At 31.3% G+C, this 22,595-nt stretch overlaps 2 protein-coding genes across 3 annotated transcripts in view; one reads left to right on the forward strand and one right to left on the reverse strand.

Annotated features, from left to right (window-relative positions):
- Positions 1-11,677, reverse strand: part of LOC134255216 (PX domain-containing protein kinase-like protein) — a 16,542-nt gene extending 4,865 nt beyond the window's left edge. The window contains exons 1-12 of one of the 2 annotated variants that reach the window (XM_062737725.1): positions 11,330-11,677; positions 6,485-6,673; positions 4,972-5,068; positions 3,839-3,916; positions 3,498-3,571; positions 3,104-3,178; positions 2,353-2,596; positions 1,972-2,096; positions 983-1,100; positions 527-605; positions 220-346; position 1 (exon numbers count right to left, since the gene is read on the reverse strand). The exon at position 1 is cut by the window's left edge and continues 83 nt beyond it. In XM_062737725.1, the coding sequence (XP_062593709.1) occupies position 1; positions 220-346; positions 527-605; positions 983-1,100; positions 1,972-2,096; positions 2,353-2,596; positions 3,104-3,178; positions 3,498-3,571; positions 3,839-3,916; positions 4,972-5,068; positions 6,485-6,673; positions 11,330-11,434 (1,312 nt within the window). In that variant the 5' untranslated portion in view covers positions 11,435-11,677. The remainder of the gene's footprint in view (positions 2-219; positions 347-526; positions 606-982; positions 1,101-1,971; positions 2,097-2,352; positions 2,597-3,103; positions 3,179-3,497; positions 3,572-3,838; positions 3,917-4,971; positions 5,069-6,484; positions 6,674-11,329) is intronic. The other variant, XM_062737726.1, reaches the window with a different exon arrangement.
- Positions 11,678-11,744: 67 nt separating this feature from the next.
- On the forward strand, positions 11,745-18,945 carry LOC134255220 (uncharacterized). Its single transcript, XM_062737732.1, has 6 exons — positions 11,745-11,903; positions 15,224-15,306; positions 16,506-16,816; positions 17,232-17,364; positions 17,905-18,090; positions 18,346-18,945. Exons 1-6 carry the CDS (start codon positions 11,899-11,901, stop codon positions 18,750-18,752), a joined length of 1,125 nt encoding a protein of 374 aa, XP_062593716.1. The 5' UTR covers positions 11,745-11,898; the 3' UTR covers positions 18,753-18,945.
- The last annotated feature ends 3,650 nt before the right edge of the window (positions 18,946-22,595 follow it).

The following is a 22,595-nucleotide window of genomic DNA, read 5'->3' on the forward strand; positions in this document are numbered from 1 at the left end:
TCTGATAAAACAAATTCAATAACCAGGTGATTTGAAAACAATGAAACACAGCAAAATAACTACATGCACTTTGTTCTCTACAAACTTAAAAAAAATACTTAAATTATATAGAGAAAATTCTGCATCAAATCATTTTAATGTAATGTTTGCAGTTTAAAACTTTTGCCAGTTTTAATCCTTTTTTAATGTTTGATTAATAATCAAAGAAGAAATGTTTACAATTTTTTGTTCCTCCTTCAGCCTTCTCTCCATTTGATCTTTTGCATTCTTTATGGCCTCTTTTAACTTGCTGGGGATTTTCAGAACTGGTTTATCTGTGGGAGGTAGAGTCACCCCAGCAAAGAACCTATGATAAGATCAGAGAGTTCAGTTTATTTCAATGTCACATGCTGTATTTAATTCATACACTTGTAGTACAAGTAGCACAAATGCTCAGACTGCCTAAGATAATAGATACTTGCCTTTTAAATTTATTTCTTCAAATAAAGATACAAAGGTGTATAGCATAAGAAGCTGGTTAACTTACGGATGAGAGAGAAGGTCGTCAACAGTTGGCAGGCCACCCTTACAGGCCTCTGTGGACAGAATGGACTCCAAGACAGATCCTAACACATAAAGTCAAATTACAAGGTAAGAATGAAAATGAAAGTAACTTAAAATAAATAAAAAGCCTATTAACAATTTGTTGATAAAACATAAGAAGGCAAATTAAATCGTGTCAGATAAATACTGTAGATTCCTTATTTTTTGCAAGTACCCCTGGTACATATTATCGAAAATGGGTTCTTCAATGTCATATTCCAAGAATGATAATTTGCAAATAAACTATTGATCAAGGGATTTTACATAGATTTCAGCACCATAAAAATAAATGCAAGTAATTTTATTTCATGTGTGGTCTTCTCGAGAAATAACGTGATAATAAATTCCACGCGAATATTCAGGAATCCACAGCATTGTTCCTAAGTATTCAAGAACTCACTGATCTCTGGTGGAGAAGATGGAGGGAATGAATCACAGGTGGCCGCCAAGAGCTGTTTTCCAAAGGTCAACTCATACAACAGCTGCCCAAAACAGTACATGTCAATCAACTCACAGGTCTGAAATAAAACATGTAAACTCATAAAACAGCTGCCCAAAACAGTACACGTCAATCAACTCACATGTCTGAAATAAAACATGTCAACTCATACAACAGCTGCCCAAAACAGTACACGTCAATCAAATCACAGGTCTGAAATAAAACATGTCAACTCGTACAACAGCTGCCCAAAACAGTACACGTCAATCAAATCACAGGTCTGAAATAAAACATGTCAACTCGTACAACAGCTGCCCAAAACAGTAAACGGCAATCAAATCACAGGTCTTAAATAAAACATGTCAACTTATACAACAGCTGACCAAAACAGTAGACGTCAATCAACTCACAGGTCTGAAATAAAACATGTCAACTCATACAACAGCTGACCAAAACAGTAGACGTCAATCAACTCACAGGTCTGAAATAAAACATGTCAACTCATACAACAGCTGACCAAAACAGTAGACGTCAATCAACTCACAGGCCTGAAATAAAACATGTCAACTCATACAACAGCTGACCAAAACAGTAGACGTCAATCAACTCACAGGTCTGAAATAAAACATGTCAACTTATACAACAGCTGACCAAAATAGTACACGTCACTCAACTCACAGGTCTGAAATAAAACATGTCAACTTATACAACAGCTGACCAAAACAGTAGACGTCAATCAACTCACAGGTCTGAAATAAAGCAGGTCAATTGTTCAACAGTTTTAAATAGTAGTGCACTTGTTTAAAGCCACAGGTCTTAAATAAAAGCATAAGCACTGGGTATTTAATAACTGATCAATTCATTTTAGTATTTAGAAAGTTAAAGTATTTGTGCTAACTTGATTTGACTCTATGAATACAAGTTAAAGTCACATTTTGATGGATACTTACATTGATTTTCTTGTATTGTGTGAAGAATGGTCTGTAATAAGAAGGTAGCCCTAATAACCAGTTCTCTATGTCTAACAAGCAACATCTCCCACCCTCTAGCAAGACATTGCCTGCATGCAGGTGACCTGAAAGTATAACCTGGGTTTCAAATACTACAGGTGTATTCGTTAATGGATCAACTTTGAGTTCAAAAATTTCATTCAAGTAATGCTAAAACATAGGTTGTCGTACTTCGTACAATGTCATTGGCCAATTTATAGCAAGTTGTTATGTGTACATAATAATGTTTTTTCTGCTTTTCATGGTTTTGATGTTGGTTTTTCATGTTTTTATGTATGAAAACACATCCTGGATTTAAAAAAAAATGTTTTTAAAGCTTACCATATGGTAATCCTTTTTCATGTAAAAACTTCAAGGCATCAAGAATCTGTTTTCCTACAATCTTCACTGCATTTAAGTCTAATGTTGAGTATGCTTTGGGATTTGTGTACTTTTTTAAGAAGTGGTTCTTTGGTTTGCATTTACAGATAGAGTCTCTCAAGGTGCCCTTCTCCTGAAAGGCTCTTATAGTTAACCCCCCGCTCTCTGTCGTAGTAGCAAAAATCACCGGGCATATCTGAGGGTGCTGAAACAGGAGATTATACTGAACTGATTAAAAAACCTGTAAAATAAGGCAGGGTCTTCTTTGATTACAAATGTACAAATGGAGAATGGCTCGAGGCTACTGAATATGTTTAGAAACATGATCTTAGATAAATGCTATCAAACAGTGGCCATTGATGGAAAAGAATGAGAAGCCATGGGAGAAATGAAGAGTCAGGCCATCAATAGAAAAGAACAGGTGAGCTGGAAATAGTAAGTTGGCAAGATCTATAAAGATAACACAAAATAGGATGAATGCCTTTGGTTTAATGTGGTATTTGGGGGGGGGGGGGCAATAATAATATACAGAAAGTAAGAAAGTGTATTGGACACAGGTATTGTTGCTCTCAGACACTGAGTAACTTTTTATTTAGCCTAAACACATTTCAAATCTAATGAAAATATTGCAAGCAAAAGAATGCATCTATGTAATGTTTAATGATCCACAAATATACAGCATTTATGCTATGAGAAATAAGAACATAATTACCTGAATGGTGGGTAATAATTTCATTATGGCACTTAATTCTTTTTCAGGAATATATTTATCTGGACCAAAACCACTCTGAAATTTACACAGATTCATATAGAGGCAACAACTAATAAATTAAAGTTCTGCTAATATTAATAAAATACTTTTGTCAATTTAATATCATAATACAAGTAAAAAATTAACAAAATCGATGTTTTTAATTGATTTTAATTTAATTTTTAATTGTACATGTTTTAAAAGATAGACAGTTTAAAATTCTGAGACATCTGTATATGCGCATGGCATTCACTTTTTTCTGTCTGAATGCAAGCCAAGGACTAAATTATTCTTATATATAGGCAATGCATGCTTTATGTTAATTTACAAATTCACAATTTTAATCAATACAAACCCAGGACAGAACTTGACGAACTTTGGGCTGATCTAAAGGCTTGACTAAAATATAACTCTTCCTTATTCTCCAGCCTAAGATTGTAGAAAAAGTATAATTGATGGATGTATATAAACGTTGTATCAGATGCTTAGTCTAAATGTGCACGGATTACAGTTGAAATATTTTGAATGATTCACAAAAATCTAAAGAAACAAATCAGAGAGAGAGGGAGAGGGAGGGGGGAGAGAGAGAGAGACGGAGAGAGAGTAAGAGAGAGAGAGAGAGTAAGAGAAAGAAAGAGTGAGAGAGAGAGAGAAAGAAAGAGAGAGAGAGAGAGATGGAGTGTGTTCCCTCCTGACCTATATCTGGCAGTGGCTCCACTACATCCCATTTTTTCTCTGATCTAAACACCATGGATACATGTTGTAATGCCAACTCTGTTAACATTGATAGTATAATAAAAAATAAGGACAGCAGCTACATGTGTATTTAAATACTGTACATAAAATATTAGGTAATGTACATGATGTGGCTAATGTACATCATTTGTCAATAAAGCAGTGTAATAAAATCAACATTATTTTTTTACCCAAGATGTAATTAAAGTACCGTATATACTCGCCTATAAGTCAGTCTTTTGGGAGTTAAATATTCGTCTAAACTCTAGGTCCGACTTATAGGCGAACCATAAAGAGATTGGTATTTTTCTGGAGGCTCAAAGGTAGTATCTTATTTGCATTTCCGACGATTATCAAAGAAAATGTTTGGATATATAAGATAATTTATGTATCCTTAGATTATATATATAAAGTGCTAGTATTTACATATTTTAATAATATTATTTGTGTTTTAAGTGACATTGCCATTATGTTTAATAATTTAAGATTTAATATAAGTGTCATTTCGAAAAATATTGAAACCAGGTTAAAACATCAATGGATTTACTTGAAATTGTCACCAGATTTTGGCAAAAAAATTGTACCGACTTATAAGCGGGTCAATAGCAAAAACCACCAAAATAACGTCAAAAAATACAACCGACTTATAGGCGAGTATATACGGTACACATGATACTGCGAGATAAAATTATGTAAATGATCTTGATAAAGTACAAAATGTATGTACCTAAGAGAGTTTCTGATAAAATTATTATACACTCTTTGATTGCATGAAACTATAAGAGTACTGTATCAGTTAGAAACTTAGAATACATGTATTGTACATGTACTTTTCTTTTAATCTTAACACTGAAACCAATATACAATTTAGGAATCAAAGGAGGACTTTCTACATGTTGTCCAGTGATTCCCTGTAACCATTTTAATGCTTTCATCTTTTAATTCCCTCTGTTTTTTGTATTTTCTTATCAACTTTAACATCAATGAATATTGAAAATGTCCTGGTGAATTTCTTTTTGTCACTCAGTACATGTCTTACAATGCACATAAAACATTAACTAACCTCAAAAAACCTAATTTTCAGTATAGGTTACCTGGAATATTAACAGCATAATTTGTAGAATCCAGGAATTTTTTGAAGTATAAAGTGTTTGATAATACATGATGATCAGCAACAGCAACAAGGTAGTCCTGAAAGATAAAAGTTCCTATTAATCAATCGCATGCTGAGGGAGTCTCATTCTGATTTATCATTTTTATTATGATGTCAATTAACTGGTACTGTGCAGGGGCGTAGCCAGGGTACATTTGATGTGGACGCCTGGATAGGCTGGGGGTCTGATGAATTTTCGACGATTTCGATGTGCATGCTTGACCCTTCTGACACTAGTAGTATTTTTCTTACACTTTTTCAGTTTGTTACGCAGCCACATTTAAGGTCTGTTTTTTCCTTGTACAAAATGCGGACAGTCACTTAAACATGAGAAAAGATCTGTCCAAAAGCGAACCCACTAAAACAATTTTAGACCTTTGAAACTCGACAAAATACTTATGGTTAACATACGGTAGTTGGTTCGAGTGGTAGACTGGTGTAGGTCTACAGACCACGTAATCGACTGATAGTAAGGCTTACATTAATATTAAAAATACATCTCTAAAGATTGAAAATAACAAAGACATAAGAATTCTTTTCAACACATTTTCTTGCACATTACCTATGAACATTGTATACATTTTAAACTGAATGTTCATAAATATTCACAAATCTGGTATATCTTAAACTTTTTTTCAACAATTATAAAAAACATGTAAAATATACTACTGGTTTTAAGGTAGTGTTAAGGCCTTATTATTATTTTTTAAGGTTAAACAAAATTTGACAATTTTTTTCGATTTTTGATGTTCATACATAAAGCTGAATTATGATTCTTGAAGTCTCGCATGAATCCGATATTAGGTTAAAATAGGGGGGATATCATTACAGAAGTTAAGCATTGTGGTTGGAAGTTAATTACCATTAATAGAAATTGAAATTTTTGGCATTAAATAAAATTATCGTTTGTTTTAAGTGAACCGACTGGGGTTTTATAGTGTGACATCTACAACAGAGAAACTTTAAGAATGTAATTACACTTAGAAAAAATATCAGCAATATTCGATAGTAAACCAAAATCCGGGAAAATCTTTTGATTTCAGTGAGGTGTATAATACTTTTCCCCCTAAAAGTGATTCTGTTGTTTTTCATTTATTTTTTATTTACTAATATTTTGCAAAAATGATAAGTACTCTTTACAGTATTACGCCTGTCTCCCTCTCCTCTCCTATCTTTTTTTTTTTATTTGGAAAATGATGTGGACGTTTTTGCGTACAAACTGCTATGCAATAAAAAAAAAGCATTAATTTAGTTATTTACAAGTCAGTTCTAAAACTGAAAAAAGAAAATTTAAAAAGGTTTCTTTAATTCCCCTTTTTTAGCAGTCTGTTACTGTGTTACATTAACATTTATACATCAAGTCATTGAACCAAACTTAAGCAAACTTTTCATCATCATTTTGATCAATGATTTGCTGATCATAAGAGCAGAGACTGAAAGAAATGCATTCCTACCTGTAATCCTTGTTGTCTTTCTGCAATAAATTCTCTGTCAAAATTACCAAACACTTTTTTGGGAGGAAGTTGCAGCTCTATATTGGAGATCCTTAATTCACCGTCCAAGGCTACAAAGTCATTGTAACGTTTGTCTACTGTCCAGCTGTGTTCTGGTATAGGACCTCTCTGTACTTTGACACAGTATTTCTGAGGATGAGATATTAAATACACAGTAAATTATTCTATGAAGCATATAAAAGGCAAGAAACAAAAAATATTGATCAGCAACTCAAATGCACAAGGGTATTGCTTACATCCATAACATCTATACATTTCAATTTTCCATGTCTGAGATAAAACTACACATGAAAAAAAACAACATTTTTTTAAAATATAAAACTGTTGGTATATTGATGGGCCTGGTTTAAAAAAGAAACATGTGCAGGGAAGGAGTGAGAGACTGAGAATGCATGTCAAATTTCTTGCAGAAGAATATTCTCCAGACTCAAAATAAATATATGAAACTAACAGTTATTCCTTAAAGCCGCTTAGTCCGATTCTAATTGCGAAAAAATATATTCTTTTTTTTTTTTTGAAAAATATAATTGTCCATAAATTGTTTCAACTTTTGTCAAATTATATCCCCAAAGTCTTTTTCTTTTAAAAGATATCAAAATTCAAAAGTTAAAAAAATAATTTTAAATTTTTGAAGGTTTGAATTATCTTCATAATTTAATAAGATATAACCGATAAATTTATTTTTTTTTTCAAAGGTGACTTCACAACAGATCTTAAGTTCCCTTCAGGAACTTCTGTTTGTCAATAGGATTTTTGATCTATGTTTTCCTTGTAAGGATTGTTGTAATAAACTATTAAATCAATCTTATGATTCATTTTTATATATTTTCTATGTAATGACGTACTTTTATTGTGTAAGATAATATGTGCCTGTTTCGGATTAAGCGGCTTTAAGATAAATTAAATACAGTATTTGAAAAAAATCGCAGAAATACACTACAGTTAAATGTAAATATACATTCTCAAAATTCAAATATTTCAACCGTATGTGAATTTTTCACAAATTCACAACCTTTAACACAGGGCTCCCACTGGACCGAAAATATTTTTCGCCACTTTTCGCGACACAATCTTTAAGGAAAGGCATACGTACATCTGATTTCTCGACAATGCAATGCACTTTTTTTTTATTCAATTTTTTTATTATGTTTATCTGACACAGACATTGTTTCAAAATTGTAATGTTTAAAGCTTATGGTAGTATCCATTTAAAAAAAGAAAAAAAATAATAATGTTGGAATTACACAATTAATTTGATATTGTATTGATATCAGCCAACTTTTGACAGAAAATGTCCTCTTGTTTACATTTTTTTTTTCACCTGGGAAGGGGGGGGGCTACAGACCTAGTAAAATATGACATTTTTTAAAAATAGAAATTTTCATCATTTCATTAATTAAATTGTGAAGAGAAGTAAATTAAAAAGAAATGAAAATTAGGTTTGAAACTTGACTTTATTTTAACAACTTGGAGACTCCAGGGTTTAATATGCAAGCTCATGTTATTGTAAATAATTCAGTGTAATTTACTAACTAAAGTTAATTCTGTTTCCAAACCAATTTCTGTTTAATTCTTTGTCAGTTAACGGTATAATAATGTACACATTTTTCAATTTTCAGTAGGTAAAATTTGAAGCCATTCTTTACAATTTTCATCATGTTTCCCTACTTTCGGTTTTAAAAAAAAAGATCTACATCATGTACCGAGAAATCGAACAAATCTAGTAACAATGTATAAAATACACAATAATTTAGTACCTACTTATATTCAAAATATAGTACCTGATATTAGAGGCAACATTTCACAATACTCTACTAGAAATTCCTCCAATTATTCCTTGCCAAAATGCAGATTAGAATTATTCAATAAATCCTTTATTCCAGATACTGTTAGAAAGTGGAATGCAATTAAAATTAACATAAGGGAGGCAACTTCTATGAAAAGTTTTAAAAAATGCTTGTCAAGCAATATTGTAAAACCTACAAAGTATTTTTCTTTTGGTAAGAGATTTTGGAATATTATTCACACAAGGTTAAGACATAATTGTATTTTAAATTCTGACCTATTTCGCTGTAATTTAATTGACAGTCCGAATTGCTCATGTGGACAAATAGAGGATTCCTATCATTTGTTTTTTGTTTGTAGAAAATATGCAACAGCAAGATATTCTCTAATGAATAAGTTATTATCATTCAACAATTTGTACATTATAGATGTCCATTTGATGTTATGGGGTGTTGATTCATTCTTTGATCAACAAAATGTAGAAATTTTTAAAGTTATTCATACCTTTTTAAAAGAGTGTGGTCGATTCTCTGAAAAATCTTAATTTTTTGTATATATAGTATTGTGTTCTGGTATCAAGAGTTTACTGTCTTTGACACTACTAATTGTTACCGAAAATAATTGTTCTTTATTTTGGCAATAGTATAAAAAATTTTGTATGAGGAGAAGACTATCTAAGTTGTCAGAACTTGTGTCTTATCCTTTTGGCTTTAATTGTCAATAAAATATGTTCAATTCAATTCACATCATGTACATAGATCCAGATTTTGTTGATAAAAATCTTTTATTTATTAACTTCATCTCCCATTAACACTTTATCCCCACTTGTTTAATCCAAATTATATCATTTCAAGCAATTTTGTATCCCTTTATTGCCCCAGGCTAGTTACCTAGTCAGCATTGTTCGTTCAAGCGAGACGTGATTTCCTACTTGTAGGTTTCAGTTTTCACACCCTGCTGCATTAATTAAGTAAACAAGTTCAAGTTCTTTATTGACTTTGAGCATTATAGCTCATCAGTACAAACAAATACAAACATGACTGCACAGGTTTACAGGAGAATATGATTATTATGTACATATGAAACAATTGTATATATATGACATAAATGATTAATTTAACATGTCTTTTCTAGTTTTTAGGCTAAAGTAGATAAATTTTCCTAAATTGCATAGTTCTTTAACATTTTCAACATTAAAAAGTTGCAACAATTTAAACATTGAAGGTTTTTTTTCCAATAATAAGACTTTAAGTATTTTTTACCATGTATTTCATATAAAGCTGGACAGATTGAAATAAAATGAAATTCATCCTCAACATAATTTGAACACAACAAACAATATCTACAGTGTCTTTCTGTATTACTATATCGACCTGTTTCAATTGCCAATTGGTGTGATGACAGTCTCAATTTAGAAATACATTTTTGATATTTTATTGGTATGGGTTTCCGTAAGTAAAATTGTAGATTATGATTTGCAATTAAATATCTGTAAAAAGAACACTTACTTAGAGCTATCAATTTTAGAAAAAATATTCTGTCTTGCCTGGTCAAAAATTCTTTGCTTTACGATAGGAAGGTCCACACATTCAACTTTTTGTTTTTCCCATAATTCAAACATACCCAAATTGCATAAAATGCTTTTAACATTTGACAACCAGTTTTTTGCATTATGCATTTCTACACACTCATGTAAAACACTGTAACAATGTTGGATGACACAATTTTTTTGATCAAGAATTTTCTTCCAAAACTTAATTATATTATACATTCTGTGGTAAAGCAGAGGATATCGTCCTAATTCAGAATATACAGTTACATTACATGTTGTCCTTTTAACACCTAAAATATGTTTGCAAAAATCAAGATGTAGTTTTTCAATATTAGGTGATTTAAGTGAACCCCAAATTTCTGACGCATAATTTAAGATACTGCCCACAAAGCAATCAAACAATGACAATAATGTCTCATGATTAAAATACATGTTTCTAATATTCTTTTTAAGAACAAATAAAGCTTTTCTACCTTGTTCAGCTAGATGTTTCTCAGCTCGAGAAAACTTATTATTATAATTAAAAATAATGCCCAAGTATGTAAAATGATCAACAATTTCAAGTTTTTCACCATTAATATACCACTTTTCAAGTTCTTTCACTATCCCCCCTTTTCTAAAAACAACAATCTTTGATTTGTCCACATTAATTTGTAATTTCCATGTTTCACAATAGCTTGATAGTTGATCTAACAGTGATTGCAGACCAGAAACTGTTTCAGAAAAGAGCACCATATCGTCTGCATACATAAGGAGAAAAAGGTTCAGTGATGAAATTTCATATGGTACACATCCATTATTTAAAAAGTGCATTTCAAAGTCATTTACATACATTGTTGAATAAAATGGGTGAAAGTACATCGCCTTGCATTAAACCGAGATCGCTACTAAATATGTCACTCAATAAACCTTCAGAAGTTACACATGCTTTAACATTTTTATACAATCCTTTTAAGACACGTAAAAGCTTGCCTTGAATACCAATTTTGGACAGTTTACAGTAAACAAAGGGACTTATCTGTGTACACTGCATAAACAAAGGAGCTAAACGGGACTACACAAATTTTGTACATGGTACATCTAAAAAAATAATTTTCGCCACTGATGAATTTCTTTTCGCCACTTTTGAAAAAAATTCGCAATTGGCGACAATGGCGAATCACAGCTCGAGCCCTGCTTTAACAGCTGCTTAGAGAAGAGCATGTCAGGATCATGATGATGCTAATGAGACAATTTTTCATTTTTTTTTAAATATCATGATAATAAAAAAAAATTCACTGGATATCTACAATTTTATTTAAAACATCAGAAAATAAGATACTAACAATAAAGCTAAAATACTGATATACTCAGTTTAATATCTCTAGTCTGAAATTAGTTGTGGATAATCATCACATGCATGCATATGGATAAAAATGTACTTTCACTTTCACACACACAAGCCATACCATGTGATCCTCACGTTTTTCCGCTGATTCCACCCAACATTTTAACGGTATAGTGTCATCAAGTGTTACTTTTGTCTCTTTTTTCTTCTCAAAAACTGTAGCCATGATCTAGGCTTCTGACATTTACTGCTGACGTTGTTTACATTTTATCCTTCTTTGAGTGGGGGCGTGATGATTGGAGAGAATAAAAGTCGAACAACTAATGTTTTAAAATCCGGAATTGTCTCATTTTGTTGCTCCTTGGCTCCTTCTATCGAATCCACAAGTGATTTAGATTTTTGAAAGAAAACATTTTGAGCAGGATTACATTTTTTAAACTTCAACCATTTTCCATTATATTATTTTTTTTAAATAAAAATTAATTTTAATCTTTGTCATCGAAACGTTTTAAAGTATGGAACTAGAAAACACAGTTGCAAAGAAGAATATCGATTTAGGTCAACTTAGTCATGAAAGAAGTAAACAAGTGAACAACTTCAAATTTTTACTAATAGACCTAGAAGATGTGGCTTATTTATTGAACCTTATGTTGTGAAATATGGAAATTCGCTGATAAAGATATTTGAAATATGAGGTGAGTCAGAAGCTTGTTTTGAAGTGAGTGTTTACAATATTTGAGGCACTGGTCAATTGAGTTGGTGGAACCCCTGTTTTCTCTGCTTTAGAGCCAATCTCAGATTATTTATGAATGCTTAAAACAGCAATCGATCAATGTATTTGTTTGTGTTTTATTAATACAGATACTTGCTTATTTATAGAATTTTATATACAGCTGATATTGCACTTTTAGTGACTTTACCTAAAAAATGCAATTATGTGAAAATTACGAAATTGAAATACAATGAATAAACAACCTCTTTATATTGTGGAAGAAATCTTGGCTTAGGGTTGGTGGAGTTTTTAAGACAGCAGTCCAAATATATATTATACAGTTTAGATTGTTAAATTTCAGTCGAGATTAGGTGTATATTTATTATAGTACCTCTTCGGTATGATTCCAATGTAGAATGATCTCATCAGACATCAATTTTGTTCACATGAACAAGGTCACAAACTCTGCATCCACTGTCACCTGTCAGCATTGTTTTTGTGAAATGTGTGCATGGTTACATTCTTTGACACTGCCTAAATCTGCCCAAATTCCTGTTTTCTGGAACAATTAAATCATACTGCTTTTTTGCAATTAACATTGTTTACTTTCTGCATCTTAATATTAACAACTGTACCATTGTCTTCAGTTTGCTAGATAAAAAAAAAACGCTTTTGCCTTATTATGTACAATGTAATTGTGGCTTTGAATACTAGCCTTTATATCATGTTTGTTACAGAAAACATTGCCATTAAGTAAAAGATTGACTTCACTAGAGGTGTTACTGTATCCATCATACATTTTACATTGGTTAGCACGACTGCACTGTAGCAGTTACATTAGGGACTCAGGGAGAAATTAATTTATTAAAGGAAATTTCATTATAAAAGGATTAAAAATCACAGATGAGTTTAGTGCTAAACAGTTGCAGTTATGAATTTATACAATACTGCACTATTTTATGAATAAACAGTTATGTAACATATTACACATGTTAAATAATATTGCTAATTAAAAGTGCATGTTTTGTATACATCACACTTGAATTACCTGTAATTCAAATGTGTGCAAAACAGGAACAAACCGTAAAATCATTAGTGAGGGGGGGGGGGGGGGGGTGGTGGTAAAGGGTGAGAAGGGGAATAGAAATGGGGAAGGGAGAATAAAGGGGAAAAAAGAGGGGGAAGGGGGTAGAGAGGTAATAAATTTCAGAACAGGTAGGAAAGCTACTGTAATTTAAAAAAAGGGAGAGATTACGAAATAGGAAAATTTGGAACATGAGGATTTGATTTATTCCTCCTGAACATGTACTCTTGGTTACAACAAATTATCGAAACCTTTAAAGTTGGACAGAGAATGATACAGTAAGATCATTAAATTTATTCACTAGCTTCGGATTCAATGGGCTGATTGCACAGATTCATTTATATATGCTTATAGTTCTGCCAGAACGATATTGATTTTACAGAATCATCATTGTACTTATGGTACACATGCACACAATATTTATACATGTGTCCAATGTGAAACTGCCAAACTTTTAAGCTTTTATCCTTATATATAAAAAAAAGTGACAAAAATCTACTGAAAAATAAATATATTTAACATTTACAGGTACAGTGGAGCCTCATTTATCCGGACGCTTTGGTTCCTAGTCAATTTGTCTTGATATGTGAAGTGTTCGGATATCTGCATTACCAATTATAAAACAAGACAAAATAACTTTTAAAAAATCCGTTCCGATGAAAAGTCATCCGGATACTGAGGCATCTGGATATCTGACGTCCGGATATATCTGAAGGTCCACTGTACTCACAAATAACTTACTATATAATCAACAATAGAAATTTATATTCAATATTTCTAAGCTTCCATTTCCTTACCTGAAAATTTTCAGAAAAAGATACGTGACTATTTTTTCAATTGAGTGAGACAATAATAACTATATTAAGAGGATCATGAGGATTGAATGTTAAATTATAATGCTAAAAGTACTATACTGCTTATAACTAATGTACTCTTATCAGGTATGCTTTAAAGAAGAACAGGCTTATAACAAAATGCTAGGGATACCTGGGACTGACTATTTTGCTTTGTTATATAAGCGTTATTCACTATAACCTTTAAGTTCACAATTATATACATGTATTTTAAGGCCAGTGGGAATGAAAATCTCTTTGCTGTAAGCGTGGCCGTCAACTTTATAATCATGTTAGCTATAAGCATGTTTTAATGTATACCTTCAATTAGATATTACTTGTGACTGACACTGAAATTAATTTATGACAATATGCAATATGTCACCATGGATCTGTTGAGTATATGTTATTTCATATTGGTTGGAATTGTGGTAGAACCATATATATAAGAGTAACAATATATTTTACCCAATAGTACATTTTATAATGTAGTTACAGTAGTCGCTGCTTGACTACAGAAAAAAATGTCGCTGCAGGTAGCACTTCAACAACAATCGACAGAGAATTTGAAAATTCAATATTTGCTGATATTTTTTCCCAAAAAATTTTTTCAAACAAACTGGGTTCTCCTTTAATTTTATCTTAGGAATTTTCCTCTATTTTTCTTGCAAAAGGAAGATAAATTTTCCTACTAAGTGTAAACTGAAGTTTGTCTTTCAGATTTTTATTTAAATATAATTTTAATTTACAAGGATATCTATGGCTAACTCTATATAATTTGACCTTTAGTTTATAAAGATCAATTGCAAACTAAATGTATTGACTACACAATTGATTGTATGCTACTGATTCAATTTGATAATAGATTGTAAAATCTTGCCCGAAAATAGTGACAAGTATCATGAGTATAAAAATCTCAAATCGGAAGACCGAAGCTTGTAACATTTTTCACTGACTAAAGCCCAACTTTCACAAGCTGTTTAACATGTGTTTAATGTGTGATGTTTGTAAAATGTGTTTAACATTTCTATGTGAGTATGTGATACATGATTCCATGTAGAATATAATGTGTGAATTAGATAATACCGGTATGCATTCAGTGACTTCTTTTCGATTAACATGTTTAAATTATTTTGTATTCTCATTTCTGTGATTGAATGAGTCAATTGGCTTTGTTTTATTGAAAAATTGATATGTTACAGTGAACTTCATTACTCTTATTACGTATAATTCTTTGAGCATTTATAAGATTTAAGTAACAAATCATAAATTAAAAAAAATCCTTGAAGTAATCCATTAGAAGCATTTTACAAAATGAGTTACAGTAAAAACAAAGTTTAAATTTTCGGAGTTAAAGGAAGTGCCTACGAGTTCTTTTTCTTCCAGATTTATAATGGACGTACTGCTCTCATTTCTTATCGTGTATTTGATCAGTGACCACGTGGAAGCCAGCCTCAAACAGAAAGTTTGTAAGTTGGTTTCTTAACCTCAAGATTTTTTTGAATACTTTACACAATTATTTTTGCCCCATGTTATTTTTCCCCTTTCACATTTGCAAAAAAATTTGCCCCGTTTTAAATTTGCCCAGTTATAGCTTTGTTTAAAGAAATTATACTGCAGTATTCTGTGAATTCGCATCATTTTAAATTCACCTAAATGAAGATAGGGCAAAAGGGGCAAAAATAAAACCTGGGGCAAAAATTTCCCTGTTTACAGTATTTCTGATTTTTAAAGATTTTTTTTTTTTTGAAATCTTTTCAAAATCATTCTAGGAAAATTTTGTATCATTTAAGGTCTTTCTACCCTCACAATTCAGGTTCAAAGTATAAAAACTGCATTTATTTTCATTTAATATTGTTTAAATGTACCATCTATTGTAAAAAATGTATGGTCGCCATAAAATCGTACGTTTTTTGTAAATAATATTATAAAAATTATGTAAAAATTGGTTCAAATGCATAAATCTGATGCTGAAAATTCTTATTACTTGCTTACTAATCAGATACTTTTGAATTGTGAACATCAGGGAAACTATTTTACATTAGAAGTGCAAATTAGAAAATGCCTGAATGAAGATACCTGAGAGGGAGTTATTGCCCTTGTCAACATTTTTTGAAGATTGAATAATTGATTAAATGAAGAAAATGTGCATTTTTCAATTTCTTTAATTTAATAATATTTATTATTTCACCTATCGAGAAGCATTCTTCCAAAAGATATTGTTCTATTAGGTATGAATTTAAATAAATAACAGTTTTTTGCAAAAACCAATGACATCATAAAAAGGATGGAAATACCTTAATCATGTTTGTATTAAAGGATTATGCTGAAATCAGTGATTTAAAGATGGCAATTTTTAACAGAGAAAAAAAAAAGATTATCAACATGTGATTAAAACAACTGTTATTAAAATGTACTGAATTTGAAATATCCACTTGGAATGGAACTTAATGCATATTAAACAATTGAAACATTTCTATCTGAAGCATAATTATAATCAGTTATCTAAGCATTTCTATGTGAAACCTTTTTAATGAATGTATCACTAAGCAAAGCTTTATAGTGCCCAATAATCTGCTATCAGTAAAGTTGTACTTTGAGATAATATGATAATGCTTCTCCTGCTTTATGGCACACATACAGACATACAGATAACCTTGCCTTACAGATGCCTTTGACCAGACCAAGTACTGCCCTGAGAATGGCGCTCACACCCAGACTCTGATGCTAAATGAGGAGGTCATCCTGCTAGCCAAGTCAAAATCAGACTCCTTCTTTGTCGACAAATTTAAAAGCATCTTTAATAAAAGGGTGACAGACTGTGAGATGAAGTTCATGACCTCCTCATTGGATTCAAACAGTAAACAGGCCCTGCAGATTGAGTTTGAGAGTTTTAACATCGCCAAGGATGCGTGTGATGTCTCCCTCAAACTTCATCAGAGTTCCACACAGTTCTTTACTAAAGACGTTAAAGAAATGGTGAGGATCTTTTCTTTATTGTCTCCTTCAAAATGCAAGCTTCTAACTTTATATGTCAGACTTTCAGTTATTTGCACACTTGCTGTGCTTTTTATACAAACCTTGCTTGCTTCAAGTTGTATGAATTAATACTGCGCTAATGCTATGGTCCATGAATGCTGCAGGTGACATAAAAGAATGATTTTGTGGAAAAAAGGGAATGACCCTAACCCTGAATTTATAGAAACATACTTTCCTTTAAGCAACTGAAAACGCTATATCTGAACCAAACCAATACTTTTGACGTACATTTTCAATTTTTTTTTTAATTGTAATTGATTCAGCAGCATGCATGTCTTAGTTTGTGCAAGATGGAATTCTTAATTATACACAGATAAGTAGTTAATATAAGAGTAACTTTTTTTAATCCCGTTAGGCCATCTTAACATGTGGGAGTCCCAAACCGGCGACTCTATACACAGAGGAAGGATACGTAGTCCGATTTCAATTCAGGAGACCAGACAATGACAAGGATTATTACAACTTTAGGATCAGCATTCAGCGCTCAGGTATGGTCTAGCTGCCCAGTTTCTGTCAATATTCAAGATACCATAGTAGAGACAGTGACTGAACCAAGCTTCTGAGGATATCACCATCAGTCAGAAGGGACTATAACAACTAATCCTTAATTAACTTAATATGGAGTACTCATTTGGAGTAATTTTTTCATTCATTGTAATTTTTTGCATGCCATTGATCTAATGTTTTAATCATAAAGTCAGCTGAGTAGCCCAGATTATAATTATATCCAAATTAAGTCTATTCTAAAACTAAATGGTAGCAGCTGTTGGAATTTTATAAAAATCAAATCCTCTCAAATTTCTTTTCTCTAAACCCATAAAAATGGAGAGAACGAAAATGTGGGAATTTACAGTATTTATGTATTTCCTTTTGAATTTAAAAACAAATTGGAATCATATAATCTTTCAAAGCAAAAGGTCTTTTTGAAAGTAGAGGTTTGCATAACAAATGGCACCATCATTCATTCTTACCCATCTTATACATTTAAAAGAAGAAAATGTATATTTTAAAAAGGTTATTTCATTTAGGTGGTGCAGCTAAGGAGAAGGGTATATCTGTTGGAGTCAAGATTGGAGTCACAGTTATTGCTGTTGCGGCGGCCATTACACTGCTGCTTCTAGTGTACAAGTTTGTTAAACTTCGATGCGAGACCAAAGACATCGAAAACACAGCAGCAAATTCCCGCCGTGGAAGTCAGCAAGGAAGTGATTCAGGTAGGGTGGCTTTTTACATAAAACCAATCATAGAGAAGTGATTAGACACTTACTGTAAACACATCAAAAACATGATCCCTGTATATTCTTTCTTGGGACGTGTCAAAATACACTGTTCTTTATTGAAAACACTTACATAGAAGAATTTGACAGAAAGACATGGTCAAAAATTAGTAATTTAGAATTTAATGAAGTACCATAGATGAAGAAAGATATTTTTAAAAAATATGAAATAAGTATTTCTGTAACACACAGATGAGCTGGAACATTTACGAGACCATGCAGACAATAATTTTGTGATGACTGACTTTCCGTACGCTAACATGCCAATAGTGATCCTTAATGGGGATGAAGCACCGCCAGATTACAAAGACATAGCCCCACCAGCTTATGAGGAGGCACTGCAGATGCCTAAAGCAACAGATGAGGCCACCTACAGCAATGTGGGATCTATAAACAATCAGGCTGACTCTAATCTTAACAGAAACCAAGCAACCAGTCAAAATAGTCTCCACAGCAACACAGAGGCAGCAACAAATCAATCAAACAGCAACATAGCGGCAGATCCAAGTCAACCAGGTCTGGTCAGCAACACAGAGCAAGCAACAAGTCAAACAAATATAGCATCCATTTTGCAACCTAAAGCAAGTCATTCCTCATAGCAAGTCATTGTAAGACTTATACTAAGGATGGATTTAATAGATCTATTCAGTGTTTGTAGACCAGTGTGTGATTTTAGAACCATGCAGATATATTGTTTATAAATTTTCTTTATGCAAAAATATTTCTTTTTCCAAAGTATTCATGGTGTTTTGTGGTGAAAATCATGCTATTTAATAGTCCACAAAACTTCCTTTTGTCCTTGTGTTTATGTGCAGTCAACTGAATTTTATTTTATTCTATCCATAATGGATAGCATGCTAGAAGTTGATTTCAAGCTACCAGTATTCTTATCCTTTCAAGTATACCATCTCAAGATGAATGTTATATACAGTCATGTTATCATAAATTTCAAGGCACAAGAATTACTTCACAAATAATAAAATCATGAATTCTTTACTTCCATGCTTAGTGTATCGTACACAGAGATATTTGCCCATGTTATTTTTGGCTTTTTTTACTTGCCCAGACACTGCTATTGTGAAGACTTGATGCTGTCTTTTGTGAATTTGTACACTTTTAAATTCACCCTGATTGTAATGAGGGCAAAAGAGAAAAATTGAAATGGGGGCTAAAACTTTCTTGATTACTATTTTGCCTCAATTCACTCAGGACACACCTCTTTGGACCACTTGACCTATTTTTGTTTGTCAGATCACACACTAATAATCCTGGCATTCTAAAATGAGCATCACACCACAACTTTACATGTATTCTACTTCTACATGAACTCTTCAGTCACATATTTGCTAAAAAAAGGGGGGGGGGGTACATGAAGACTGGCTTTTTATAAGCTCCTAGTTCCTCACTGTATTAATATTTTAGTATATGTACACACAATAAGGGTATTATTCCATCAGGTAAATCTGTGAAGCAAAATGTTGGGATTTTTTTAAAGTAAAATTTTTGGTTTATACATGTAATATTTTGTAATTTGCTTGTGGTTTAGTTACTGTATTTAATCTTACTAAAACGAGAGCTTTTCTAGTGGTGCTTAAATACCTTGCTTATACATAATGTAATTTTATTTCATCTTACTGAAATATAAGTGCCTAAAAATGGCTTTATTGGTACTTAATAGAAACACAGCATTTTCACAAAGTAGACAATATCACTCTGGGGTAATGATTTTTTTTTTGTATTCATACAGAAATATGCATCGGGGATATTTTTTAAACATTTTTTTGAAATGTACAGTTTTTATTTAGTGTCTTACATAAATGCTGTTTTATGCCCAACTTTTGCTGATAAATGTTTGTATGTATTAGATATCCAATGTATTACCCTATTTAAATTAGTAAACAGAAAAAAAACCAGTATACATTTGACAGGTTGTACATGACTCTGTAGACATTAATTGAAGAGGCATTATTTTGATTTATTTATTGTTTTTGTTTTTTTTTTATTGTTAATAAGTATAGCTTTTGAAAATTGTACTACCTGTAGAACATAAAAAAGAATAACTAAAAAAATGTTATACAACATGTAAATTCTATTTATTTATCATGACTATATAGTATAATGCCTTGAGTTCTAAATCTTGTAGTATATTCAATATAGTTAATGTTCTCTATTTCCTTTTTTAGCATGAATTTTGATGATTTCATAAAAAATAATTATTGCATCAATTATACTTATTGAGATAGCTGCTTTGTTATTCTGTTACCCAGATTTTCTTTGTGCCTTTCTACATATATCTATTTGCTGCTTAGACATTTACCATAATTTAGCAAATGTTTCCATTTTATTTGTCTTCCTGTGTTTTTGCTGACATTAACGCTATGTTCCCGATTTGTTTGTCTTTCTTTGTTTTGCTGTTCATTAATTGTGTGTGATTGTGATTAAATTTCTTTTTTTTTCCATAAACTAACGTCAAAATATTGAAATCATTGTTTGGGAAAACATTATTTCTCTCATTTATAAACATGTAGACATTATATGTTGGTGATTATGATTAACTCTATTTTGTCTTTTTTCCCCTCAAACTAAAGACATGATATTGAAATCATTGTCTGGAGAAACATTATATTTGTATTCCTGCATTATTTGCCTCATGTGTAGACCCCCGGTTGTCTTTCTTAACTTCAGTAAAGTAGAGAGTGCTCACAACATTATTGAACCTACATACAGTTGTAAAACATTCTTAGATGTTCTAAAAAAATCATTTTCAGTTTTTTTTCTTCACATAGAAATCAATGTTAACATGTTTAAAATTATTGATTTACACTTTGAATTGTAGCATTGCTTTGTTAAGTTATTACGTAAAATAGTACTTATAGTCATGCACTCTCAGCATTTACATGTTATTGTTTTTCCATCAAAATTTTATGCAAAAATCATGCCTAAGAATTTGGACACATTTTTATTAAACTATAACTTTAAATTAAGAATGATATACATGTAATACAATTGTTTCTGATAAAATTCATTTATATGAAAAGTGAAACAAGAAGAAATATTACCAGTGATCTAGACCTTGAAAATCTTCTAGACATAAGTAATTTACAAAAGAACAACTTCTTGATGAAATGAATGATAATGTATGTTTTGTTTCTAAATTAATGTGAAATTATCTTTGCTTGAATTAATATGATTATAACAAAAAATCTGTGTGAAGTTTTTTTTTAGATGAGTACCAAAACCCTATAATTCTAGATCTACTTATAGGCATTCATTTACTTGTGAAGAGAAAATTTACCGCCTTTGGTTAGGAACAAAGATGGATTTCTTTTTTACAGTTCTTGAAAAGATTTGGTGTTTTTTTCCCTTAAATTTTTTTAGGTGATTTCAAGCTTATATAAATTTTGAAATGGATGCACATTGTAGATAATTTTGTTGATCTTAAGATTTTCATCTAATCTGATCATACTAGCTAGGGTGTGTTTTGCTTCTCCTTATTTTTCCTACTTCTATTGAACTTCAATATATGTTTGTTTGTTTGTTTGTTTTTAATTTTTGTACTAAAAATAAAGAGATTATTTGAAAAGATCAGTTAGATTTGAATCAAATAAATAAATATAATATTAAAAAGGCATTGGTGTTTGTACAGTCATGTACATGTATTTGCAGGTAGAGTGAGATTATGAAATATAGAAGATTTAATAGGTTCATTCCTTGATGTAATAATGTTTTAAACATTTGTCTTTCATTAATTTTTTTGCATGGTATGATATAATAAATTTGATTATTGTGTTATGAAAACTTAACTGAAGTTACTAAATAAAATGTTTTATTTAAATCCATTTCTTCGCCATGTTTTATTTGATTTGATAAATTTCCTCATTGACAAAATTTATAAGTATGAATTCTCTGAAGACCAAATTGTCTAAAAAAATTTTTTGAATTTCAGTGGGCCTTAATTTTGCTTCTTTATTTGCTAACATGTTTTTATTTGTTACCAGGCAGAGTTTTTTCATAAACGCCCACATGATCAGAAAGAAAACTTTGATGTAGCTTTCAGTTATATATACATGTGTGACGAGTATTGAAGACATTTTTAAAACAATTTATCATAGTGAACAACATATCTACTCGACATTATTTTAGTGTAATCAAATAAACGGCACCATTGTATCCCAGATTTGTTTCAATTTAGATGTTTTACATATTAGACGTTTATTACATCAATATGAGTAACGTGACGAAGCATCTTGCCTTATTTCACGCAATGATACTTGTGTCAAGTATGGTTGAAATTGTCCCATTGGTTCTGGAGAAGATGAAATTGTAAAAAAAATAATAAAAAATGGTGGTATACTTCGTTTGAAAATGGTGGGCTTCTAAATAATCTACAAGAGAAAAATAGAAACTTGAGGTTTATTAGTCGTGGAGTCCGTATTACTTAA

Source organism: Saccostrea cucullata, unplaced genomic scaffold, assembly GCF_032062105.1.
Source record: "Saccostrea cucullata isolate Sc308-1 unplaced genomic scaffold, CSIRO_AGI_Scuc_v1 ctg127, whole genome shotgun sequence".
NCBI classification, from domain to species: domain Eukaryota; kingdom Metazoa; phylum Mollusca; class Bivalvia; order Ostreida; family Ostreidae; genus Saccostrea; species Saccostrea cuccullata.